Source organism: Papilio machaon, chromosome 7 (assembly GCF_912999745.1).
Source record: "Papilio machaon chromosome 7, ilPapMach1.1, whole genome shotgun sequence".
Taxonomy (NCBI): Eukaryota; Metazoa; Arthropoda; class Insecta; order Lepidoptera; family Papilionidae; genus Papilio; species Papilio machaon.
Window position 1 is genome coordinate 593,054 of NC_059992.1, and position 26,524 is coordinate 619,577.

The 26,524-nt window shown below is 37.6% G+C and overlaps 1 protein-coding gene across 2 annotated transcripts; it reads right to left on the reverse strand.

Annotated features, from left to right (window-relative positions):
- Positions 1 to 1,542: 1,542 nt before the first annotated feature.
- Positions 1,543 to 26,524, reverse strand: LOC106712714 (ATP-binding cassette sub-family G member 4). 2 transcript variants are annotated; one of them, XM_014505354.2, is made up of 8 exons: positions 26,359 to 26,524; positions 11,012 to 11,187; positions 6,176 to 6,484; positions 4,949 to 5,523; positions 4,636 to 4,878; positions 3,578 to 3,964; positions 3,299 to 3,399; positions 1,543 to 2,137 (listed from the first exon to the last, which is right to left on the reverse strand). In XM_014505354.2, the coding sequence occupies exons 2-8, from the start codon at positions 11,155 to 11,157 to the stop codon at positions 1,637 to 1,639; spliced, it is 2,262 nt and encodes a 753-aa protein (XP_014360840.2). In that variant the 5' UTR covers positions 11,158 to 11,187; positions 26,359 to 26,524; the 3' UTR covers positions 1,543 to 1,636. The 2 variants fall into 2 exon arrangements, with proteins under 2 accessions (XP_014360840.2, XP_045534754.1); XM_045678798.1 differs by lacking the exon at positions 26,359 to 26,524 and adding an exon at positions 16,946 to 17,019 and having other exon boundaries at positions 11,012 to 11,190.

Here is a 26,524-nt window from a genome sequence, read left to right on the forward strand (position 1 = left end):
ATCAACTAACCTATATGTTTACGTATAAACAATCTATTGCGTCCTATTAAGCTAGATATTTCGAAAACTAAAGTTCTAGATTTAACTAATCACCTCGATTCTGAAACATTCAAATGACACCATGTACCACTTTACAATATATTGTATAGACCGGCAAAGATATCTGACTTACTAGCGCCCTCCTGTCAAAAACAAAAACTGTCAGAAGATTCTATTTGTACTGTAGATGTTATGTCATTTTTATTTTGTCATTTTCTTTGCCCATGTAGGTTTTATATATTTTCTGACAGAATACCGCGATAGTAGCGCCTCTCTCACCTAGCCAGGTATCCTTGTTGACTACATTACTGTGAGTTTCCTTCCGTAATATTTGTATTAATATCGTGGTATCTTTTTTGTCAAATGGAAGGAAATAGATGACAATACGTATTATGCATATCACGAAAGCGCAGTTTTATAGTAACGAGTGTTACCAGGATGCAGGAAATTGTACCTTTATCCTGGTAAACATTATACCAAAAATAATTAGGGCAACATTACAAATGATAGGAATGTGAAGTGTTTTGCTAAAACAATTTCTTTAATACTGTTGTAATAAACTTGGTACCATTAACAAAACATTGCATGTTTAAATTAAAATAAATACTAAACAAAAATTTATTACCCCGTTTTTGTGTTCAATCTTTTTTAATCCCTTTTTTTCATGAGATTTCACAGCCGTAAATACAAGTCATCAATTAAGTCTCTCATCCAAACATACAACCAATCATACTCAAATTTTGTTACAAAACCCTGTAAATTGTGGGTACTTTAACATAAGTTGAAATTAAATGTATGATATGTTATCTCGTCTAAAAACTCCGATCGCAACACACACAAATAACATTTATCACCGACAGATGGCAGTTTTATTTGATAAACAAAAAATTGTTTTAGCAACAAACTTCGAACTACCCGCAAATATGAAAAAATATCACAATATACCTTGACCATAAAAAATAAAGCTAGTTTAGAAAAAAAATTGTTATCTATAACTTAATTCAAATGTCAAAATTTCATTTTAGAGTCCTAAAGACGTTTTTGTTAATTTTTTTCTCCAATATCGTGTGAAATCTTTGGTTTTTATAGAATTATCACAATTAAAAATATAAAAAATTTTTGTCTCGCATTTCTATTTTCATCATTACAGGGAAAGCTTTCTTATAGCAACCTTACGTCCAAGCATCAAATTCAGTGTAGTTACGACGTAAAGTGCATACCTCGCGGTGAGTAACTGCGTACTTTACAACACATAGTAACTGCGCACAGTACCACATAGTAACATACAGTTACTAATAGTAACCCTACCACACAGTAACATACAGTAACCGTACCACACAGTAACTAATAGTAACCGTACCACACAGTAACTTACAGTAACCGTACCACACAGTAATTAACAGTAACTGTACCACACAGTCACTAACAGTTACCGTACCACACAGTATCATACAGTAACCGTACCACACAGTAACTTACAGTAACCGTACCACATAGTAACCGTATCATACGACATGAGCATGATTCGTCATCGTGAAGTTAAAGTAAATGGAAAAATATCACCAATATATAAATAAGCTGATTTGTGCTAAATAACCTACTGCATCATCTTCAACTTGAACCTTAAAACTAAATAGGAGATTACTCTAATGAAAACAAAGAATGCGCTGAGAGCGGCCACGTCCACCCAGAAGTTGGCCTTGTCCATCGTCATCTCGTTGAGGAACATGTCCGGGTTACGGAAGTGGCAGTACGCCTCCGAGCAGTGCAGCTTCTCCCGTCCGAACCCGTACACTGACAGCATGGCGCCTTCGAACCCGTAGCGAACGTAACTGAGATACGTCAGCCATTGCAGGTAGCTGGGGATGGCGTTGAAGTTGACGAAGAAGCCGGAGAAGAGGACGACAGGTATGGTGGTGACGGGGCCGAGGTAGACGCCGGTCTCTATCTTCATGGCGGCGCCGATGAGCAGACCCAGGGACTGCGCCACCAGCGCCGTGAGGATGTTGATGGCGGTGAACATCAGCACCCGGTCCGTCTGCATCGGCTGACCAGTCATGAAGTATACTATTATCACATACACGCCGCTGAACACTATCTGCAATAACACGGGAAAAAATATGTTTTATATACTAGACTAGCTGTCACCCGTGACTTCGTCCGTGAATAATTAATTTTTTTTTTTTTTTTTTTTAGAGAAGGGGGCAAACGAGCGGCGCGAACACCGAAGTGATCATCGACGCCCATGGACATCCGCAACACTACGAGAATTGCAGATGCGTTGCCGGCCTTTAAGAAAGAGATATGCTCGCTTCTTGAAGGACCCTAAGTCGTAGTGGTTTGGAAATACCGCCGAGGACAGACTATTCCACAACGCGGCCGTGCGGGGCAAGAAATTTCGCGAAAACCGCACTGTTGTGGAATGCCAGCCATCCAGATGGTATGGATGGTACCTGGCAGTCTGTCGGGTCGTCCGATGACGAAACTCGGCGGCAGGAATCGTTCCAAACAGTTCTTCGGAACACTCCCCGTGGTATAAACGATAAAAAATGCAGAGGGAACTGACGTCCCTCCGCAAGGCCAGAGTATCAAGCCGATCGGTAAGAGCTCGGTCGTTGACGATTCGAGTCGCTCTCCGTTGTATGCGGTCAAATGGAAGAAGCTGGTATTGGGGTGCTCCCGCCCAGAGGTGCGAGCAGTATTCCATGTGGGGCCGAACTTGCGCCTTGTACAGTTGTAGGCGGTGGCCCGGCTGGAAATACTGCTTCGCCCTACTGAGCACACCCAGCTTTTTGGAGGCCAGCTTGGCCTTGTCTTCCAAGTGACCGCGAAACTGAACGTTACTCGATTACTATTATTATTTACAAGATTTAATTAGTAGCCTTTTTATATCAAACGATGGCAAACGAGCAAACGGTCAACTGGATTTGCCGAAATAGTGAGGCGACCGTTGCCCATAGACATCCGCAAATGCATATGTGTTGCCTACCTTTAATCAACGGAGAAGGGGACGCACAGAAAGAGAATATTTCTCCTTCCTATGCGACCCTCTTCCGCCAAATCCACTTCCCCTTCCCATCCTTTCCTAATAAGAAGGGTGTGAAGGGAATGTGGACTAAAATGAGTCCTCCGGCACCACACTCATCAGACTGTACACGGAATTACTTCCACTTGACGCCTGTCTTCTGAGTCAATTCCTGAGCCACCGACGCTCTTACCATCTCTTGGATAAGGAATATTACTTCATATTGAAACTAACCTGGAAAGGCAAGTCCGCCATTGTCTTGGCAAAGTAGAACGCCTTCAAGGAATACCAATAATTTAAATGTTCTCGCACAAACACGCTCATCTCTGTTGGGACTGAAATATAAAAAACGACTAGTTAGTTTTTTTTATATTTTTTATATATACGTACATAGTATTAGATATAATACATTATGGTGAAGGAGTCTATTTTGGCCTAAAATGATGATAAATGAGGGTAAACGATACAGAAATCGCCACCTTTATTTAGGAAAAAACATTAAACAGAACTTACATGTAAGTATAGTAGGCATCATAGCTGTGAACATTGTGAACATGACGGTGAAGAATATACACCCGGCGTTGCTCATCACTTTAGCGGCATCATGTCCTATATCGTAGTAGAGGAAGCCGATGAGAAGGCCGACGACGGTGTGACTGCAGAGGCGCAGGTGTGTCAACATCTGGTCGCGCAGGATGCTGCGGAAGGTCCTCTTCAACAGGATCCAGAACTGCTTCCAGCCGGAGGTGGGGAAGCCCGCCTTCACCGGCTTCTTGGTGAAGCTCTCGCTGGAGTCGAGCAGTGAGGTGGTGCAGGTGACGGGCGCCAGGTTGCCGGCTGCAGGCTTCTCCGTGTTCAGAGGAGCCTCCGACATGTCTATCACAGTGCAGGTGGGTTTGTCTGTGGACATTATTATATTTCATACATAAATGTGACAACTTAAATGATAACTACGGTCAAAACGGTTTAAATGCTTTTTTTAATTAAATAGGTATTGTATCGTAATAGCGTGTTAACGGTAAAAACTTCAAAAATGTTTGTTACATCTTACTAATATTATAAACTAGCTTTTACCCGCGACTCCGTCCGCGCGGAATATAAATAGAAAACGGGGTAAAAATTATCCTATGTCCGTTACCTGGTTCTAAGCTATCTGCCCACCAATTTTCAGCTAAATCAGTTCAACCGATCTTGAGTTATAAATATAAACTAACACGACTTTCTTTTATATATATAGATGTGAAAGTTAAGATGTATGGATAGATGGATTTTGGTCAAAAAGGCATCTCCAGAACTATTGCCTGGATATTGATGACATTTAGCACATATATACAACATAGGCTAGTTATTAAGTTTTTTTTATTCCGGGAGGTCGGAGTCGCGGGTGACATTGAGCAGACATATTTCTTTCCTACATACTGTTGTTTTAACTATACATTGAAAATATTCTCGCTAATTTAACATTAGCGTTGTTGATAATCAGCTTAGTTATATACTAACAATGTTACCTACTTGGACCACACTTAGTGTGATATTTTTAAATAGTATACAAATAGTTTGGTTGAACTTACCTACGACAATTTGTAAGGCATCCTTGTTGTTGACGTTGGTCTTATGATTGTTGAAGTTGCAGTTGTGAGTGGGGGCGGAGGCGAGGGCGGGGGCGAGGGCGGGGGCGGGGCCGGCCGCGGCAGGGGCGGAGCTCGCGGAGGAGGAGGAGGAGGAGTTGTTCCCCCGCCCGCAGCCACCCTTGTTCACCGCCATCACCAGCTTGTGCACCCAGTCGCCGTGCTCGCCCGTCGCCACCTCCATTACTGTACCACAAGTTCAATGTTTAGAACGAGAACAATGCAAGATGTATTATTTAAAAGGTTATTGACATACCGTAATCCGCAGGATTGTGGTAGCTGGGACAGTGCAGGCTCATGGACGATAAGAAAGGCACGAGGCCGCTGACCCTGCCCTGGTAGATGCACTGGCCCTCCGCCAGCGTGTAAAGGAAGTCGAACATCTCGAACAGCCTGGCGGAGGGCTGGTGGATGGTGCAGATGATGGTGCGGCCGCCGCGGGCCAGCGACTTGAGCAGAGATATGCACTGGAAGCAAGATGAGCTATCCAACCCTGACGTCGGTTCGTCGAAGAACATCACCGGTGGATTGTTGACCAACTCTAGAGCTATCGACAGCCGCTTCTTCTGTCCGCCCGACAAGTTTATCGTGCGCGTATCCGCCGCTTCGACGAGACTCAGCATCTCTAGGATCTCGTCGATGACTATCTTCTTGGCGGCGGCGGTCATGTCTTTGCCTAGCTTCAGGTTGGCCGACACGTACATCGCTTCCCGGACGGTGAGGTGAGGCAGGAGGCAGTCGTCCTGCATTATATAGCAGGAGAGCTTCCGAAACCGCCGCAGATTTCTCTCTTTGCCGTTTATGAGAATGGACCCCGTTACATACGACGATCTGGAATATAAAAAAACAACTTATTACATACAACCGCAAAACTAGCTATAAAGTAAGCGTTTGAAACCTGTTAACATTAAAAGTTTTTAATACTTTGCTTAAAATAGAGGCCAGTAAAGTACATTGTTTGGATAAAATGAATGCATCCTGTGATATATATCTGCACTTTGGTAACCTGTGATATACATGGAGTTGCTACTACGGAGAACCCTTTATAACTCGGTACAGTGTTTGCAGTGAAAACAGCTCTATAAAATCACATGTTTAGAACTAGGCGCGTTTCTGGCAACGTTCCAGATGTCAAACATTTCTAAATTGTTAACATTGAACAGCGAACGCGTTTTAAAAGAAAGTAACGGTTAGTTTATGAATGTGATATGAATCACAGATATAAATAAAACGTAAACAAAATAACCTGATGCGTTCCAGAATTAAAAATGTATAAAATAACTACATTAAAAATAACTGCCGTTACTACGAGGAATGGCTACAATCAAGATGTTAACGGTTAACACTGCTTATAGCTATAGTGAAGCCAATAACTTTTATGACATGAAGTGACTTAAGTCGAAAGAATGCCCTAAAAAAGCGTAGTTCGATCGTGCTCGTGACGCGCCTTGGAAATGTGTTTAATATTGAAAAACCAACTTACTTGTATCCTGCTAATATATTCATGAGGGTGCTCTTTCCGGCGCCAGAAGGTCCCATGATGGCAGTGAGCTCTCCGGAGCGGAATGTGCCATTGATGCCTTTCAGCAACGCCTTGTAGCCGCGCTTCCTGCCTTCGCTGACCGAGTAAGATAACTCCGAGAACTCGATGTCGACCGGCGGCCGCTTGGGCAGGTGTGTGAGTGAAGCCATGGGCTTTTTCTGGTCGCCGCAGTCGTTGTGCACCTTGGGAACAAGCCCCGTCATCGCGGCGGTGCCAGCGCCACCGTTGCATATGTTCATTTGTGAGCCCCTGAAAACATCCATGAAGCTATTTTAAAATATTGCAATTGATATCATTAAAGCACGCATAGTGCCACATAGTAGTTTAAAGAACCTACTATATTGCTGCGGCATCAGTAGTCGTTCTAAAGCGTACGCTTTGTCAAGTAATAATCAAAACATGTACGAATTGTATATTGAATGGAGATAGAGCGCACCAGACAGCGGTTTTAATCAAAACGTCCTTGTATAAAATTGTCGAATCTTGAAATCATTAGTAAAGCTACAGTTGGTGCAACAGCGATCAATTCATTTTTACAAGAGTTTGGATGACGGCCAAAAATGCTGCACTCGATGGAATCGCGACACTATTTAACATAATTAATGTTTCTAAAGAAAAAAATGGTTATTGTGAGAAAACCATAAAAGATAGATATATGCTATCGCGGACTTTTATTTAGCACATTTAAAGAGCTACAATTCGCCATACATCAATTTTATGTAGGTCTTATAGTTTAGCCTACGTAAGCGCTGAAAGCAAAAATGTATCTAATTTTCGCAACAAATTTTGAAGCTATATTCAAAATCTACTAGTCTTCTAGTTATTTAAAAAAAAAACAAAAAAATGGGACCCATCTGCAAGCACTTCCTTTCGATTAAAATAATTTTTATCAAAATCGGACCATCAGAGGCGGAGATTCGCAGTAACACACATAAAATAAATTCAGTCGAATTGATAACCTCCTTCTTTTTGAAGTCGACTAAAAACCAAGCTTTAAACTTAGCTTCCATGACGACAATTCGATAGGATTTTATCAATAAAAATGGTCACAATTATTTGTCTATTCATTCATGTAATAACACTATTGAAGAGGAAGCTTAGCTATTAGCGTTTAATTTGACAAGTGAGGAACAAGACTTCTGCCAGACGTACCAATCCAATCGCCGGGTACCGGAGTACCGGGTACAATAATGAGCTTTGTATGTATATCAACCAATACATCATGGAACGAACAGAAGACAAAGGTTTTGCAAACGATATTAAACATTGGATGAATTGTTTCGTTATCGAAAACTAGTTAATTAGGACATCAAGTAATCGATACGAATCGTATGCAGTGACGCATCCGTTGTTTTACGAGGATTAATTTCCGGTTCAAACTTATCTACTATTTAGAACCATTGCATATGTAAATAAACTGTCTTTTTAAATTTTTAGTTAGTTGTGTTATGTTTCTTTAACTTGAAAGAGTCATTGTCTGGCCACGACGGACGACGTCTATAAGCCAGAAACTGGGGTTAGAAAGAAACCTCTATACACGAGAAAAATATTTCGGTTTCATGGACTCTCGCTTATGCAGATTCGTCTATATATATTTTTTTGTATTGGTGTATAGTCGAAACACAATTACAACGTCTATGATATTAATAATTATATTTTATTCAACATCTAAAAAAGTTCAAAGTCCAATGTTTCTTCAAATATTCAGGTTTTTTGCGCGAAGTAAAGTAAGAATAGAATGAATAACTTATGTTGTTCTCTCTGACGTCAATGGGACCGGAATATAACGTTTTAAAATTGATTATAATAAGTTAGGCTCCATAGGTAAAAGATTAGCAAAAAAAAATTAAAAATTAAAAGATGTACGTGTTGTCAAGCGATTCACACAATGCCAGCGCGGGTAATTAAGACCTGGTCACCCTTAAGAAGGTCATAGTCAAAGAATCTCACTAATGTTGATAATTGCTACTACCTATCTCCAGAACGGCTAAACATATTTTCATGAAATTTTACACAAATGTAGAGCATAGTCTGGAATCAAAAAACACTGAAACAATTTTTATAACAAAAGACAATTCTAACCCAAGGTTTTTTTTATTGCAAGGTGGCAAACGAGTAAGCGGCCACATGAATTTGCCGAAATGGCGAAGCGACCGCTGCCCATAGACATTCGCAATTGCAGATGCGTTGCCTACCCCCAATCGACGAAGGACAAGACCCACAAAAAGAGAATATTTAACCTTCCTTTGCATCTCCTCCTCTATCAAAGCCACCTCCCCTTCCCATCCTCTCCTTATAAGAAAAAGGGTGGGAAGGGAAAGAGGACTAAAATTAGGCCTCCGGTACCACACTCATTAGACGAATCGCGGAATTACTTCCACTTCTCGTCTGTCTTCTGTGTGGTCGTGGTATTAGAGTTTTTGCTAGTGACAAGTTTACAAGTCTTTCCTCTTTCTGTTCTGTTTGTACAAACTAAAATAGACATTATTACGTATCAAATGTACAAAACGATAAATGAAAGTCGCTTAATAGATTACATTTACTTAAGCCCTTATAAACAAAGGCGAGACCAACTAGCTCAAGGGCTGTATCTATTTCTGTCCACAGACTACCTAAATAATAGAGTATTCATGGCATAGCGAACACTCAATTTAATTGAATTATTTAACTTTCCTACAACATTAGCATAATCACTTAAAAAAATTAAGAGCGCTTCTTATTCTTACTTTAAATTATAAATGTAATAAAGCCTAGTTACGCTTTACAGCCTTGAAGTTATCATTGTAAAATTTAACATAATAATATAAGGAGTAAAAAAGACTTACAGGTCCATGTTTTTGTTTTACAATTTACGATTTTCCTACATAGAAAAAAGCTTTCGAGTCTCAAATCTCTGTGTATAGGTTACTCTATGTCAGTCCTTCCATAGCTTATTTGCAATACGACTTTTACATTTATTTCGGTGTATTCTTACATTACCTTAGTGTTCTATGTATGATTAGTTTCTACGCTACTTAAATTTGTTATGAACTATGTTGGATGTGTTATGTTTTTTTAATGAAAGTAATAACAACTTCTTTGATTATACTGTGATGAATAGTAAGTTAGCACTCAGTCACCTAGTCTTGGCCTTGGTTATTAACATAGATTAAGATAAACGAATACTTCCTTCCATTGTAACCGATTTCAAAAAAGGATTGGCAATTTGTCTGTAATTTTAAATTTCTCTGAGAAACTCAAATATTCACAGCACTTAATAAAATATAAAGCTTCACATAAACATTACGTTTAAAAACATGAGGTCTCATTTACAATTCCCACGCGTCATATTATTTGAAAAATAACAATATTTAATAACTTTAATTTTTTTTTGTACTTCAATTCGAATGAACTGAACTTTGGCATGAGGTACAATTAATATTTTTAATTAGGTTAATTGACATAAGAATTTGTTGACAATGGAATATTGAACCACGTTAAAAAGGGTAAGCTTCAGGGTATAAGACGGGATGTTTTTTTTTTTTTTTATGTCATAAGGTGTCAAACCAGCAAGCGTCCACCTGAATACGAATACGAAGCGACCTCTGCCCATAGACATCCGCAATTGCAGTTGCATTGTCTACGCATATTTACGCAGAATGTTTTTACCAATTAAAAAATAGCAATAACTGGCCGTAATTAATAATACATAATGATTCTGTAAAAAAAAAATTAACAACGTCTCTTGTCTCTACCCTGTTTGGTTAAACTAAACTAACTACTACTAAACTAAAATAATTTTTCATTAATTTCAGTAAAGTGTTTATTTGTAAACTGACTTTTATTTCATCACTTAAATCAATATACGAAAGTTTTTAGTAGTCGATTTAAAAGTAAAAAACTAAAACGTGAAACGGTTAAACGTGTTGTATATACATACATATGTACATACATATTATGTGTCCGGAATAACGGCGTTATGACGCAATTCGATCTGATTTAAACGTCCATTGATAACGGGTTATTCTTTCATTTGAATTTTTCATCTGAATCACAAGTTGAAGTTGCATTCAATCTTTTCCTTAAATATCTATCCACTTTTCCTGAACTTTAGTAAAAACCAATCTTCTACTAATGTTTTTATTTCTCTACGAATCATTCAGCTAACGATACGTAAAACATTCAGTCATATTCACCTCAACACATCCTTCTAAATAATCAAGTTATAAAAATAAGCAAATAGACTCACTAAGACTATATATAAGTACTAAGACTATAGGCTTTTTCCATTATTTTTGCATTCCCTCCATTGTGGCAGAAGCGAAATTTTTCTTCATTCAAAAGTGGAGTGCTCGCAAAATTCGTGCTATTCAATTCTTTGGTGCAAAAACTGGCAGAGTTAATGCCAACAATATTCACAATAACATAACAAAAGATTTTCTACGTAAACTAAAAGGCTTTTACAATACAACACCTTTAAAAATAATACCACTTTTTCGAAGGTGTCGAAGAGGAACGTCCAAAAATTGAAAATGCGAGGACAGAATTTTACTTGAAAGGTTAGTTTTACTATGTCATCTGAAAATTAGTATTAGATGAATATTTTGTTCGAAGATATACAAATACAAATATGACCTACATACAAATGTTAATTACATTTTAAAAATGTAAGTAAAATACCCATCCGCTTCCCCCTACTCTATTCAACATAACATCGATAGAACATGGAAATCTCCGTATTTCTTTGATTAGTGCTGTGTGCTTGTTAATGCTCGTACTAGTAGTAAGTATTCTTACCCGGTGAGTTGTCCATTATTGAGCTGTTCCGGCGACTTGAGTTGCGAGAAAGTGACCTTGTCGTTGAGGTCGCCGCGACTGCCGCGCCCAATCAACGGCAGGTGGATCTGCGTGCTCTTTGACTCCATTTTTATGCCCGGCGTCATCGCGCACTGACCATCTTGCGACACCAGACCCTGCACAGACAAATCAACATATTAATATCAAAACACTATCGAAATTAATAAGGCTGAGGCACTACGGTTCATAGAACATAGTTGGCACGAATTTGTTTTCAGTAACCGCGAACGGTTTTTTGTCAGACACCCAAGAGAAACCTATCGTCTGTAGCAGAAGTGAAGTAGTTGATATGAGACTGGTATGGATTTAGTTCGTTGCGATGAACTGCTTGGCAGACAGGACGACGTAAGATCGAATCTATGATGGGGCAAAAACAGAATTCCGATTTTGATTTGTTTTCGTGTCTCATGCTTAAACTATATGCGTAAAACGAATAATATGATCGATTACTTATTTCGTAAATCCCTGATGACAATTACTAATTGTGGGTACTGATCACTCTCAACTCTAAGTAGTAAAATGTTAAGCTTTTTTTGTACTGTTTAACTCTAGGTAGGTAATTTTAAAATAGTTACAACTTAGTTACACTTGTTTTTTTTCAGTTGTGTTCAGACAACAAAACCAAAGTCACTTAAACCGGATTTTATATAAACAGGTATAGCTGTTTTTTAGTTAATCTCTAAATTTATATTTATATCAACATTTTATGGCTTAAGCTGCAAACTAACAGTTACAAAAGCGATAACCTTTAGGAACTATTTCGTTAACTTTCAACTTATTCATGGGATCATCAATTTTAACCAGCGATATTATTGTGGGTCTGCTTACGTAAGTTTATAAGCCAAAGTCTTGCTTTTATTTCCGATGTGAAAGTTTCGCAACAGCCGCCGGCTTGTCGGTCGCTGAATATCGAACTATTTTAGACCAGCATGACTCGACATAGCTTAAGCAATTTATTACCCAATACTTCATAAGGTTTCATTTTAAAGCCCACATTATTATATATTTCATTTTATATTTCAGTTGAAATATACTGTGGTTCACTTATAGCTTTCATGATTGTAATGACTAAGGGCATAATGAAAGCCGAACAAAGTAGAACATTAGAATTATCGGCTGCTTTTTTACATTCATTACTTACAATCATATGTACAACATATTAAAATTTAAAACTGAACACATGAATCTTTTATAAAACCTTTTATTGTAATTCACCACAATCTACATACAACATGACGTCACTGTCTCAATACTTCTTCGTAAAAATCGTGTTCATTTCGACTCGATCGAAGTCACGAACAGCTAGTAAACAAATAATAACACAAATCAATAGAAACCTTACGAGTAGTTCCGCTAGAAGCCATAGACTTGTTCTATTGTTAAGCTTACATATTCCGCCTCCAATGAAGCGTGGCACTAATTATGTCTGATCATATTAAATAACAAATAACTTCGAACATGTTGTATTACAAATAAATATTATATTTGACAATTAATTAATTGCCTTTGCCTTGGTTAGGAAAGCCAATTTAGAAGCCACGATCTGGTACTTAAAGATAAATTAAGACCCCTTATATCAAATTAAAAACCCACAAAGTAATGATTGTAAAGCATCACTACATATTTAGTAGAAGTAATATAATAAAGACAAAGTAATAAAAACTCGTATATCATTATAAGTAATATGACACGTAGTAAATATAGGATAGAAATAGCTATTTTATTTTGCAAGATAATGTTAGAAGACAAAGATAAGATAATTGCGAGATTGGCTGAGGGCCTTAACCGACAAACAATGCCGCCTTGTTGGCTGGCCAACTACATCTGGAGTTCATGTTCTACATTGAGTAATATTTGTAATACTATTATTCATTAAGAAATGTGTTTATTTATTTTCCAACATTAACAAAGATGTGTTAAACAATGTCAACAGTTTTTTATCTACTTACACTTGTTAGTATGTACTTTGGTACCATTGCGACTTGCGACACGTGTCTTTACGACTTTAATATTTTCAAATATTTTTTAAGTTAACGTTTCTATGAAAAATAATAACTCTGCAAACTTTGAACATAAAAATATTTCAAAATAATCAAGATGCTGAGGTCAAGGTGAGATCTTGGAGTACTCATAAGTCGACACAGCTTGAGTTCACACTGACTGTTGACATTGTCTTAAACTAATTGTGCTTTCAACAATTTTAGAATGAAGAACTGGTATTGGAGAATCCCCCTCCGCGCGTTTACGCCTGAACTCCCGCTTGGAGTTTGGGCGTAAGCGCGCGGGTCGCCCTGCGTATTCTGGGGGGGGCACCATTCCGCTCGTTGCTGGAGTTCGGGGCAAAAGTAAGAAACGCGCAGCGGTTTCCCCTAAAACGTTCGCCGTGGACGTCTGTAACATTAGGGGACTCCACTCTAACTTGGAGGCCGTCCATTACCACCTACGGATGGCTAAACCGGCCTTGCTTTTCCTTACTGAGACGCAGATATCTCCTCCGGCGGACACATCGTATCTATCCTGCCCGGGATACAAATTGGAACATTCTTTTTTGCTTCGGGCCGGGGTGTGCGTGTACGTCAGAGATGATGTCTGCTCTCGTCGCCTCAGCCTTCTTGAAGGTAGGGACCTATCCATTTTGTGGCTGCGCGTAGATAGCGACGACCATCCGCGAGTCTACGCGTGCCTCTATAGGTCCCATAGCAGTAATGCCGAAATAGACCGACTCATGGAGCAAGTCCAAACGGCTACAGATTCCGTCCTGGAGCAGATCCCATCCGCCGAGATTGTGGTACTTGGCGATTTTAATGCCCACCATGCCGAATGGCTTGGCTCTCGAACCACCGATCACGCGGGGAGATCTGTCCATGACTTTGCCTTGTCATATGATCTGACGCAGCTGGTTACATCGCCAACGCGAATACCAGATGTGGAAGATCATACACCTTCCCTGCTGGACCTTCTGCTGACCTCACATCCAGACAGCTACTCGGTTTCCGTCGACGCCCCTTTGGGGTCGTCGGACCACTGCCTGATCCGGACAACAGTACCTATCTCGCGTCGCCCACGGCTCAAGCCAAATGGCCTCTGCCGAGTGTGGCACTACAGGTCAGCAGACTGGGATGAGATGCGGTCCTTTTTTGCATCCTACCCATGGGAGCGAGTTTGCTTCAAGCTGGACGATCCCGATGCCGTTGCCGACTCTGTCACCGATGTCGTGCTTCAGGGGATGGAACTATTTATTCCGTCATCTGTCGTGCCTATCGGGGGCAGCTCTCGGCCCTGGTATGGTCGATCCTGCAAATTAGCAGCGCGCTACAAGCAGGATTGTTACCGAGCCTGGGCTGAAGCGTCAGCGGCTAGGGATGTAAATACCAGCCTGCTCAAAAAGAAGTACAACTCCGCCTCCAGGTCCTTCAAAAGAGTTATTGCCAAGGCAAAGTCGGAACACGTGGCTAGCATTGGCGAGAGACTGGTGAAACTTCCTTCGGGAACTCGTGCGTTCTGGTCTCTCGCCAAGGCTGTCCAGGGGAATTTTTGTAAGCCATCTTTACCATCTTTGCGCAGGGGGGATGACTCGTTGGCCCACACCGCAAAAGAGAAGGCCGATCTTCTAGGCTCTCTTTTTGCGTCGAACTCAACTCTGGAGGATAAAGGTAGCTCACCGCCGAATATCCCGTGCGGTGACACCTTCATGTCCGAAATCCAGTTTCGCCAGAGATCAGTACGTAAAGTGCTGCATTCTCTGGACGTCCACAAGTCGAGTGGGCCTGACGGAATTCCTCCCATCGTGCTTAAGACTTGCGCTCCTGAGTTGGCACCGGTTTTAACGCGCCTGTTCCGGTTCCTCTACTCCTTAGGCATCGTCCCGAATTCATGGAAGACTGCCATAATCCACCCGATCCCAAAGAAAGGCGATAGCTCGGATCCGTCCAACTACAGGCCGATTGCCATTACCCCTTTGTTCTCAAAAGTCATGGAAACGACCGTCAATTGCCAGCTTATGAGGTACCTTGAGGAGCATCAGCTGATTAGCGATCGGCAGTATGGGTTCCGTCAGCGTCGCTCAGCTGGTGATCTTCTCGCGTACCTCACGCATCGATGGTCGGAGGCTATCGAGGGCAAGGGGGAGGCCCTGGCGGTTAGTTTGGACGTGGCCTAAGCCTTTGATCGGGTGTGGCACAAAGCACTTCTTGCGAAGTTGCCTTCCTACGGGCTGCCCGAGAAACTTTGCGCCTGGATTTCTAGCTTCTTGGAGGGTCGGAGCATCAAGGTCGTTGTTGACGGTGCGTGCTCTGACCCGAAACCAATCAACGCTGGTGTCCCACAGGGCTGTGTACTGTCGCCCACATTGTTTCTTCTGCATATCAATGACATGCTGCAATTCAGCAACATTCATTGTTATGCAGACGATAGCATGTGTGACGCACTGTACACGGCCCGTGCCAATGTTTCTCGGGCTACTGCCGATGAGAACCGGACCAAACTTGTGTCTGAACTGGAGACCCTACTGGGTGAAGTTTCGGATTGGGGTCGACGAAATCTCGTTGAATTCAATCCCAAAAAGACACAAGTATGCGCCATTACCGCTAAAAAACAACCCTTTGTCGTGGATCTTCGTTTTGAGGGCACTCCCCTGGTTGCCTCAGCCAGTATCGGTATTCTCGGCGTTGACATATCGAGTGACGTTCAGTTTCGCGGTCACTTGGAAGACAAGGCCAAGCTGGCCTCCAAAAAGCTGGGTGTGCTCAGTAGGGCGAAGCAGTATTTCCAGCCGGGCCACCGCCTTCAACTGTACAAGGCGCAAGTTCGGCCCCACATGGAATACTGCTCGCACCTCTGGGCGGGAGCACCCCAATACCAGCTTCTTCCATTTGACCGCATACAACGGAGAGCGACTCGAATCGTCAACGACCGAGCTCTTACCGATCGGCTCGATACTCTGGCCTTGCGGAGGGACGTCAGTTCCCTCAGCATTTTTTATCGTTTATACCACGGGGAGTGTTCCGAAGAACTGTTTGGAACGATTCCTGCCGCCGAGTTTCGTCATCGGACGACCCGACAGACCGCCAGGTACCATCCATACCATCTGGATGGCTGGCATTCCACAACAGTGCGGTTCTCGCGAAATTTCTTGCCGCGCACGGCCGCGTTGTGGAATAGTCTGTCCTCGGCGGTATTTCCAAACCACTACGACTTAGGGTCCTTCAAGAAGCGAGCATATCTCTTTCTTAAAGGCCGGCAACGCATCTGCAATTCTCGTAGTGTTGCGGATGTCCATGGGCGTCGATGATCACTTCGGTGTTCGCGCCGCTCGTTTGCCCCCTTCTCTTATAAAAAAAAAAAAAAAAAAAAAAAAAAGATTTTATGACAGTAGAAAACTTTTTCTTAAGTATTTCTTTTAAAAATGTTTTGCGAAGGTAGAACAAATACTACCCTGGGATAAGGGATCTCGAACACCATAAATCTAATATATAAAATTCTCGTGTCACAGTTTTCGTCACCGTACTCCTCCGAAACGGCTTGACCGATTCTCATGAAATTTTGTGAGCATATTCAGTAGGTCTGAGAATCGGCCAACATCTATTTTTTATACCGCTATTAAGTTTTTTTAAATGCGCGCGGACGGAGTCGCGGGCGACAGCTAGTATTATAGAAAATTGACCATAAATAAATTTATATAAATCAAGTATCGTGTAACTTTGTGTACTATTAGAAATTTGGGATTCCTTTAACAGTCTTATAAAATATTTAATCCTACCAACAAAAAAAAACAGGGTACCCATATTTATAAAAAAATCTCGTAATCAATAAAGTACAAAAGTAACCTAGAACTGATTAGATCTAGAAATTCATAAATAAGATATTGTCATACCTTACCCAAGTACCCGTCACTGGAGCTAACATGCCTTTGTACACACGACTAGTAATCACGCAATATCTTCCCGGACTAACGCTCTCAACAATCAGAACACAATCGACGCAGTTTTATCAGTGCTTACGCTTGTCGGCTTAGCAACCGAATTAAATGTTAATATTATAATTTTGGAGATAATTCGAACATTGATTTTAATCATTTACGTACTAGTGCACCCGTATTACACAACGCAGCCAACAATGCGTGTTACGCAGACGGATAATTATATCCTAGCAATTTTCCGACTGCAAACATATATTATGTACACATACAACATACTTAATAAGTAAACTGTAGAAATATGTTGTATGTCCGAGATGGGAGACGACGTCATCTTGACACGGATTCTAACCCTCACGTCTACTTCAAGAAAACTCGGAGAAACTCCAACATTTAAGTGTTTCGTATTTAACTCTGATACACGTGTTAACTTACAACTCAAGTATAAGGTATTTTGACCATAGACATGTAGACATTATGTAGGTCATTAACAATGAACTAAAGATAAATTATTTTTATTCCTAAAATTTTATGTAAACTTAACGATGACTACCATAATAAATTCAAATCAATAATTTTAATCGTTTGTATTTTATTACGAGTTTCGTAAACTTCGTCGAAAATGAAAATCTTACTAATATTATAAATGCGAATGTTTGGATGGATGGATGGATGGATGTTTGAAGGTATCTCCGGAACGGATCTTCATGAAATTTGGCACAGATTTACACCATAGTCTGGAAGAACACATAGGCTACATGTTAAGTTTTTTTTAAATTCCGCGTGGACGGAATCGCGGGCGAAATCTAGTGTAAGGGCAAATAAATAAGCGTGATTTTTCAGACATATTAACTAATACTTGTTATCAGCAAGGCCAAATGTAACATGTTATCGTTCAAAATCCTTTCACGTCACTATCCAATGTGATAAAGTACAGTAACCTTTTGCTGTATGCTATTTCATCATTATTTTGAGGACTTCGTAACAACCAGATAACTCTAATTAAAAACCAGGTATGCATAAATCAGCTGACCTAACCTAACTTACTTATTAATTGTATTTCTTTATTCCCCTGGCTAATTAACTGTGTCAAGTTAGTTACTAAACATCGTATGCTAACAATTAATTCAGTCTAAAAAATTCTACCGGCAAAAAATTAGGTCCATTTTTAGGAGTAGCACTTTCCATTAATGATACTTAAATAGTGTTAGAAAAATATAGTGTTCATGTTGGCAGATTTCTAACAATAGACACCCACACTAGCAGCGTTAATTGAGATTGTTTCAAAAACAAAGTCCATTAACACTGTTCTATGGTACACAGAACTGGGACACTAACATATATTTTTACAATACAAAATAAGTACGGATTTTTTTTTTATTGAAAGCGAGATTTTCCTTAATGATTAATGTACGTAACTGCCGATAGATGTTTAGAAATTAGAGATTTCTCAAAATTAAATTTATTCACAGTCAATGTTAATTAAAGTTATTGGTATGATCTTTATTTTGTGTGCCTTTCGAAATTCTGATAAGGCTCTACAATGTTGCTATCACCTAATTAATGCGTCATCAAGATTGTTGGCCATGCTTTTGTTTTAATCGTGTAACCATCTGATTATTACAGCTACTGTTGCAGCGGACTTTGAATGAATATAATCTAATTCACAGATCCCTATACTTTTTTCTCATAGACTCCTTTCCTAAATTACCTTTCCTAATTACTAGTTTTGAACCTAAAATTTCTTCTGGAACTTGTGAAGCCCCAACTTTATTGTCCAGAATCATACAATGCATTTAAATAAATGATAAATGTAAATAATCGATGCTTAGGTTTTTTTTTTATTTATTTGAACACAGTTGTCTTTCAACTGATTTTATCCAATACTACATTTTCTATAATAAAAAGGTGGTAAATGGCCACATATTTGGGTCAAACAACACAGCGACCGCTACCCATAACATTTGCTACAAGTTAAAAGGCAAATGCGTTGCCTATCTTTAATTTATATAGAAGGGGTCGTTCAGAAAGTGGTTATTTACATAGATAGAAGTATAAACTGTCCAGTACAGCTCAATAACCCGAAGTAACTATGTCTGGCTATTGGCTCGCCACATCGATCCAGTCCCGTGCGTATGCAACTTGTAGGCATAAAATATTCACGCTGCATTGAACAGGCATCGACAGGAGTATAATTTAGAAATATCTTCCTAAAGTTAGCCTTGTTGACAAGTTCCAAGGTGAAGCAAAAGATGATTTAGGTGATTTTAAATCAGTAAAAAGCCTTCCTCGAAAACTACGCTAAGACTTTGAAATAAAAACAATTAATAAAATCTTAGTCGTTTTGCATAAATTACATTTCGTTTTAATCATTTAAGGGTCTAATTATGTATTTTTAATGAGGATGACTACAAACGTAGAGGAAGACCAAAGAAACTATGGATGGATTGGGTGAAGGGAGTGAAATCAGATATGGCAACTGATAGAGATCTATGGAGAAAGGAAGGTTGATGATGTGAATTTTGTATTTTACAAATTGTTTTTCATAAAGTGTCCTTTTTATTACAAATAAATTAGTAAATGTGTAGTTTAAAAATAAGATTCAATTTAGAACTCAAACGTAACAAAAGTATTTTAATGGATATACGTTATCAAAAACTGATATTTTTAATATAATAATTTAATTTTTTGACGTATAAGGAAAGAAATCTACACACACGGTATTTATGCAACAAACAAGAGAAGCCTAAAATCTATTATAGTTTTTATTTATAAATACATACAACTGTATGGACTCACGCCAAAAAAATATATACCTAAAGTGTCTTGCCAAATTCTCGACTGATATTAAAAAAAACGATCTTGAACTTTTAGATCTTTGACTTTTTTCTTAAGTAATAACATCTGTTTTTTAATTCGTTTTATTAACTGGTCTGATATAGATTTGTGTAGCGAGAAATACAATCTTACTCATTTTATAAATGCCAAAGTTTAGATGCATGGATGGATGTTTGTTAGAAGGTATCTCCGTAACGGTTTTCTGAACGTTTTTTGAACAGAACGGTTGACCTCATGATGGAGCTGGAATGTGGACATAGGAACTTCGAAAGAAGGACACAATCTCATCGAGTTTGGACTCGTTTGAATAGACCAGTGTTTCCCAAAGTGGGCGTTAGAAACCTAGGAGGGGGCGATAAGGGGCCCAAAAAATGAGGGGCATTGAAATTAATTAAAGTAATGAATTTGTGGTTTTTAAGTTTTAGGGCTGAATAGAAATTAGGGGCTCTGAAATGTAATTGATTTTCAAAGGGGGCGGTGAAAGAAATAAGTTTGACAATCACTGGAATAGACGAATAGTATATCTTTTTTTAAATCTTTTAATTAACAACAATATAACAATAACTTGTTTTTAAAAAGTTATTTTCTTTTAAAGTATAATAACTATAATAGGTAAAGTTAAAATAGTTCTTAGAAATGTATTTCACTTACCAATACATGGCCATATCTTTAGCCTTAACGATGGATATCAAATTAATATTATTAACATCCATTATCTGTAAAAAAAACTAAGGCTGCTTTATCAACTTGACCTTTTTCAACGATGTAAGATTGTTTATTTCTATTTGTATGTGCCGATCTATTAATAATAATGCATTTTTATAACAGAGGACAGAAAGACGCTTTACAATATAATATATATATATATATATTCCGACCAGTATAAATGTAATTTATTATAATAAACTAAATAAACGATTTACGACAAAGACTAAATAAAGAGGTGTGCAAATGAAATCTTTATAACTCTACATTTTTCTTTTATTCATTATGTTTCTAAAAAAATATTTGTAATAGGTCCATAAAGATGTAACAACATAACCTAAATATAATATTATATAACTGTTCTATTTATGTAACAAATACAATCCACAAAGAATCAAAGCAACTATGATGAAAGAATGAACGCATGTAATATTTCCTTTTTCCATAAATGGAGATTGTACAATTTCTATATATACTTTATGTTTTCCACATTTCATAAGAATTAAAAACAAAAGATTGTGTATGTGTTTCCGTCAGTATACGATGAATGTATTGTGAGATAAAAAATAGTGATTTATTAAAATTGAAAGAACGTTTCCCACTCATACACGAACACACAGAAGACGCGCGTGAAATGGAAGTAATTCCTCGTTTTCTACGACTAATTTTAATCCTCTTCCCCTACTCATCTTTTCCTTATAAGAAAGGGGAAGGGGAGGTATATTTAGCAGAAGAGAGGATGCATGGGTCCTCTTAGGGTTATAACGCATCTGCGATACCTACCTTTAAGCGATAGACCGTAGCATCTGCAAATGCGGATATCTATCGACAACGGTCACTTCGTTATTTTGGCGAATTCAGGCGTGCTCGTTTGTTTGTTTTATGAATAACATAGTAAATGGATATTATATCTCTAAGACATCGTAACATCTCAAAATGATATTCCCATAAATTGTAATTAACTTTATTAACACAAACTAAACTTAAGATTTATTACTGAGAATTAATTATCACAGCACTGAGCACTTCATAATACTTATTTTATTTTAGCAAAAATACAGTCGACTTGATAACCTTCTTCTTTTTGAAGTCGGCAAAAAATTAGTCTGCGATGTGTTAAAATAGTATTTTTAATTAACATATTTCATAAAAATTCAAAACGTATTATTTTTAATTTTGTAGCTATTTTAGTAAACTCTAAAAAATAATTAACTAATCAAAACTTTATTGCTGTATCATTATAATTTATATTCCAGTACAAAGTTCAATTTATTAATCCTGAGGATTCGAATAAGTGTAGTTTTCCAAAAATAAATGTATGCTCTAATACTCCTTGAAAACTCTGAGATAACACAGTGTAACTAATATTATAAATGCGAATGTTTAGATGGATGGATATTTTTTTGAAGATATCTCCAGAACGACTCAACAAATCTTGATGAAATTTGGCACAGAAGTAGATCATAGTCTAGAAGAACACATAGGTTACTGACAACTAGTAAGTGTATATAAACAATAAAAAAAAATTGTTATGTTTTAAATATCAAAATATCAAAACAAAATTTCGTTAAAATCATCTTGTGTTCAAAACATATTAAAAATAAACAACTAATGTTATTTTAATAGAAGGGGCAAAAAATCAAGGCCATCTATATTTTGTTGAATTATTCAACATCCGGCAATAGTTAGACAGATTGTAATACTAATATAACTGGAAATTATTTGTAGAACAAGTACGTAATCAGCACAAATTACATCAAATACTTGCTGCTGTTACTAAGCAAATATATTTTCCGAATTAACTGACCTCTTTTAACTGTGTTTTAAGGTAAATCAAGATTTAAATGAAAACTGTGTTTATTTATAAAAATAATTTAATTAAAAACTCACGTTAGGAATATGCATAGCTTTTTTCGTTATCGCCCCAGAAATTTTGAGCGAAAAATGATTGTATTGAATCACTATACTAAAACAGCTTACATTAAAATACCTATTACTGTTGCACTAGTCTTTATTCATTAACTAGCTGTCGCCCGCGACTCCGTCCGCGCGAAACATATAGCCTATGTGTTGTTCTAGACTATGTTCTACATCTGTGCTAAATTTCATCAAGACCCATTGAGCTGTTCCGAAGATAACTTCAACTAGTTTAGAACAGTAAAGAAAGACAGGAAACAAAATTAAGTGATAATACTTCACAAGCTAAATAAGTGTTGAAGCAGGAATTTCACCGAACCGAAGTCAGTGTAATTTTTGAAAGGGCTCTACAAAAACCTCTGAGAATCTCTGATCTAGTGAAAGGCTTTCAGTATAATCTTACATTTCGTACATAAACAAAAAAAAACAAGGGATGACATGATTTTTGTACGAGCAATGAAATGCACAGTACGAAATACATAAATAAGCAACGCTGGTGATATGATAAATGAGTCACATGCATATGACAAATCCTTGCGTTTTAATTTAAAAGCGGTCCATTTGCGGCCTAACTTTCCGTACCGTTAGTTGGTAACATTGTTTTGCATTTCGTGTAATTTTTTTGCAACAAAGAATTAGCACTTATATTCCTTTGTTTTATTTTGTCTACTGATTGCCGTAAATTGCTTTCTCGTGCGGTACAAATGTACGTAATCATATAGTTGTAAACAAATGTACAAAACGTCGGTGGCTCAGCGGTTAAGCACTTGACTTGTAATCTGCAGGTCCTGACTACGAATCCAATTACCAATGTGTTTTTAGATTTACAACCATGCACATATCTGCGAAGAAATTCAAAGAAATGTGTGAAGGTAACCAATCCGCACTGAGCCAGCGTGGTTGACTATGGCCTAGTCACCCTTAGTGGTCACGTATAGTGACCTGATGATGATGTAGTTGTTATCTTTTAAAAGAGATTGACAGAGATAATATACATTTTTATACACGCGTTTTGGAATTGTAAATCACCTGAATAGCCACGCAACTGTAAGATACAAATTGCCCTCGTAGAGATTTATTTATGAAAAGTTATTTATGAAGTTAAAAAAAATCAACTAAATAATTTATTCAAATGAAGTTACTCTTTAGTTAAGCTTGTTGAAATGTACAAACTCTGTTGCCACGAGAAAAGTTTTCCGACTTTCAATTAGTTTACGATGAAGTCAATATTTAGATTTATTAATTCCAATTTAAAAGTGACGTAATCGCCTTTGAGAAAACTTTTGAAATGCGATTAACTTTATAAATATTCTATAGTAAAACTTAAGCGCCGGTAAAACTACTACTATTATGGTGTTTGATACTTTTCTTCATATTTAAAATTAGCTGTCGCCCCCGACTCCGTCCGCGCGAATTAAAAAAAAAACTTTAATAAGTAGCCTATGTGTTCTTCCAGATAATGTTGTACATCTGTGCCAATAAGATCCGTTGAGCCGTTCCGGAGATACCTTCAAACAAAAATCCATCCATCCATCCATCTAAACATTCGCATTTATAATATTAGTATGAAGTATGATGATTATAAATAGGTATGAAATCGAGGAAATTAAAAAAAATGTTATTGAATTGTTATTAACGTAATGGCCGGTTTAATTTTAATCGACTCAAGTACTAGTATCTACGGGACTCGACTTATTGGCTGTTTATTTCATTAAAAAAAGACTTGGAATCCCAAAAGTCGTCTACCTTCATACTGCTATACCGTCATAACTTATATTTTAAATACATTAAATCAGTATTATTTTTAATTCTCACAAAATGAAGGAGACACGTAAAAAATACAAAAGTTAACATCGTCTAAGTAAGATAAGAAATCTTACCAAAGGCAAGTTTTGGCAGACGGAAAAAAAAACTTATAAGAATAAAGAACGTGCGCACTTAAAACAAACATACTCGTAATAAAGCTACGATATGTTTTTACATTGTTAATCGAATTGCCGTGGGTTTTTGACATCCAAAATCTTCCTTTAAAACATATCGTTATCTCTGTTTTTTCAATGATAATGGACAGGGATGATATGTTTTATACAGAGACTAGCTTTTACCCGCGACTCCGTCCGCGCGAAATAAAAAATAGAAAACGGGGTAAAAATTATCCTATGTCCGTTTCCTGGTTCTAAGCTACCTGCCCACCAATTTTCAGTCAAATCGATTCAGCCGTTCTTGAGTTATAAATAGTGTAACTAACACGACTTTCTTTTATATATATAGATATAGATATAGATATAGATTTTAGTCTCAGAAGTTCATGGTTAGTAGAGTAGCTAATTTAATTGATAAAAAATCATAAGTGAATCCGGATAATTTGTTGACGTAATGTTTTAGGAAAATTGTTCAACTAAATCAGTGCTTCTGTACGATTATAAATTAGGTTACCCAAATGTTGATTGAATTGTTTTGACATTACTTTAGCTATATTTTCACTGTTGTTTTGAAAAAAAAATATACTGTTACCGCAACTAGTGTTGCCAGGCGTCCGGATAAAGCCAAAGATAGGTAGGCTATTTGATTGCACGTCAGGCCAAAATAAACGGTTTTCCGGCTTTTGTTAGGCTTTTTAAATTTTCCAAGCGAGAGTGTACCTATTAATACTGAGACAAAATCCTAAATAATATAGGGTGTCCGGCCTTTCTACCCAAATGTCCGGCCAAACTGGCTGGTCTGTCCGGCTAGTAGGTTTGGCGACCTGGCAACCCTAACCGCAACTATCAATGTTCGTAGAATGTGCTTGCATTTTAATATGTCATTAATATAAATATTATCAAATTAAATAAAATTTTGTAAATTATCATCAATCGATTTTATTATCTATACTTTAAACATACCAAGAATTTCAATATGTTTCTGCAAGTACATCAATTTGTGACAATAAAGTCAAAATCTCTATATTACTAGCTGTCTCCCGCGACTCCGTCCGCGCGCAGTTAAAAAAACTAAATGGGGGGGGGGTTTATGAAAAATAGATGTTGGCCGATTCTCAGACCTACTGTATATGCTCACAAAATTTCATGAGAATCGGTCAAGCCGTTTCGGAGGAGTACGGTGACGAAAACTGTGACACGAGAATTTTATATATTAGATAAAAGAATGTAGGTATTCTGGTTTTTAATTAATATTAGAAGAATTTTGTTACAAACATGAATTTAATTAGTTATTACATCTATAAGAGACAACGTTCTTCGTTCTTCATTGCTTTATTTGAATTATTTTTTTATGTTAACAATAGACTCTACCTGACCAGTTATCATAATTAATTCAAGTACAACTACAATTTGACAACATGTAATTAAGTAAAATATGTTAATTAGTAGATACTTTCATAGTGTACTAGTGACAATTAAAATAATTTGATTAGAAGCGATTAATGCAAAAAAATATACTCGTACGATGTTAACATCCTAATAATATAATAAACTGTTTGTTTTTTACTGTTAGAATATGGTTTAGGTCATCAAATTATAGGCTATTTCGGAACGAATCTTTCATCAATTTTATTTATTGGCAGTAAGCAGGTTATGTCTGAAGATTGTTATTGCTCTATAAACCTAATTCTCTTTTCGTTTATTTTTTGGCTACATATTCATAAACTGCAGTAAAACCGCCCAATTTTGCAATCATGATCAGCGTGAACCGAATCTATAACACGACTTACATAAATTTACAATTTATTTTAACGATATTTTATAATTAATTGATTAAGAGAAGATAATATGTATCGGCATAAACAGTAAACTTTTTTAATACGATGATTGTGGAATATGGATAGTGTCTCGAAATCCAATCGTAACGTTTCCAATTAGAAATAAATAAAACGAAAAACGCTTTTAAATGAAATCTTTTGTTTTTTCATTACCTGATCGCAAGTATAAATCCACACAGGTACGAAGAAACTGAATCACAACAAACACTATACAAAACTTTCGTATTAGTAATTATTAAAATTAGTACACTGGAAGCCCTGTTAGGTTGATTTTATTGTTTTTCGTACTGCGGCAAAGCAACGACACCCCACCGTTGAA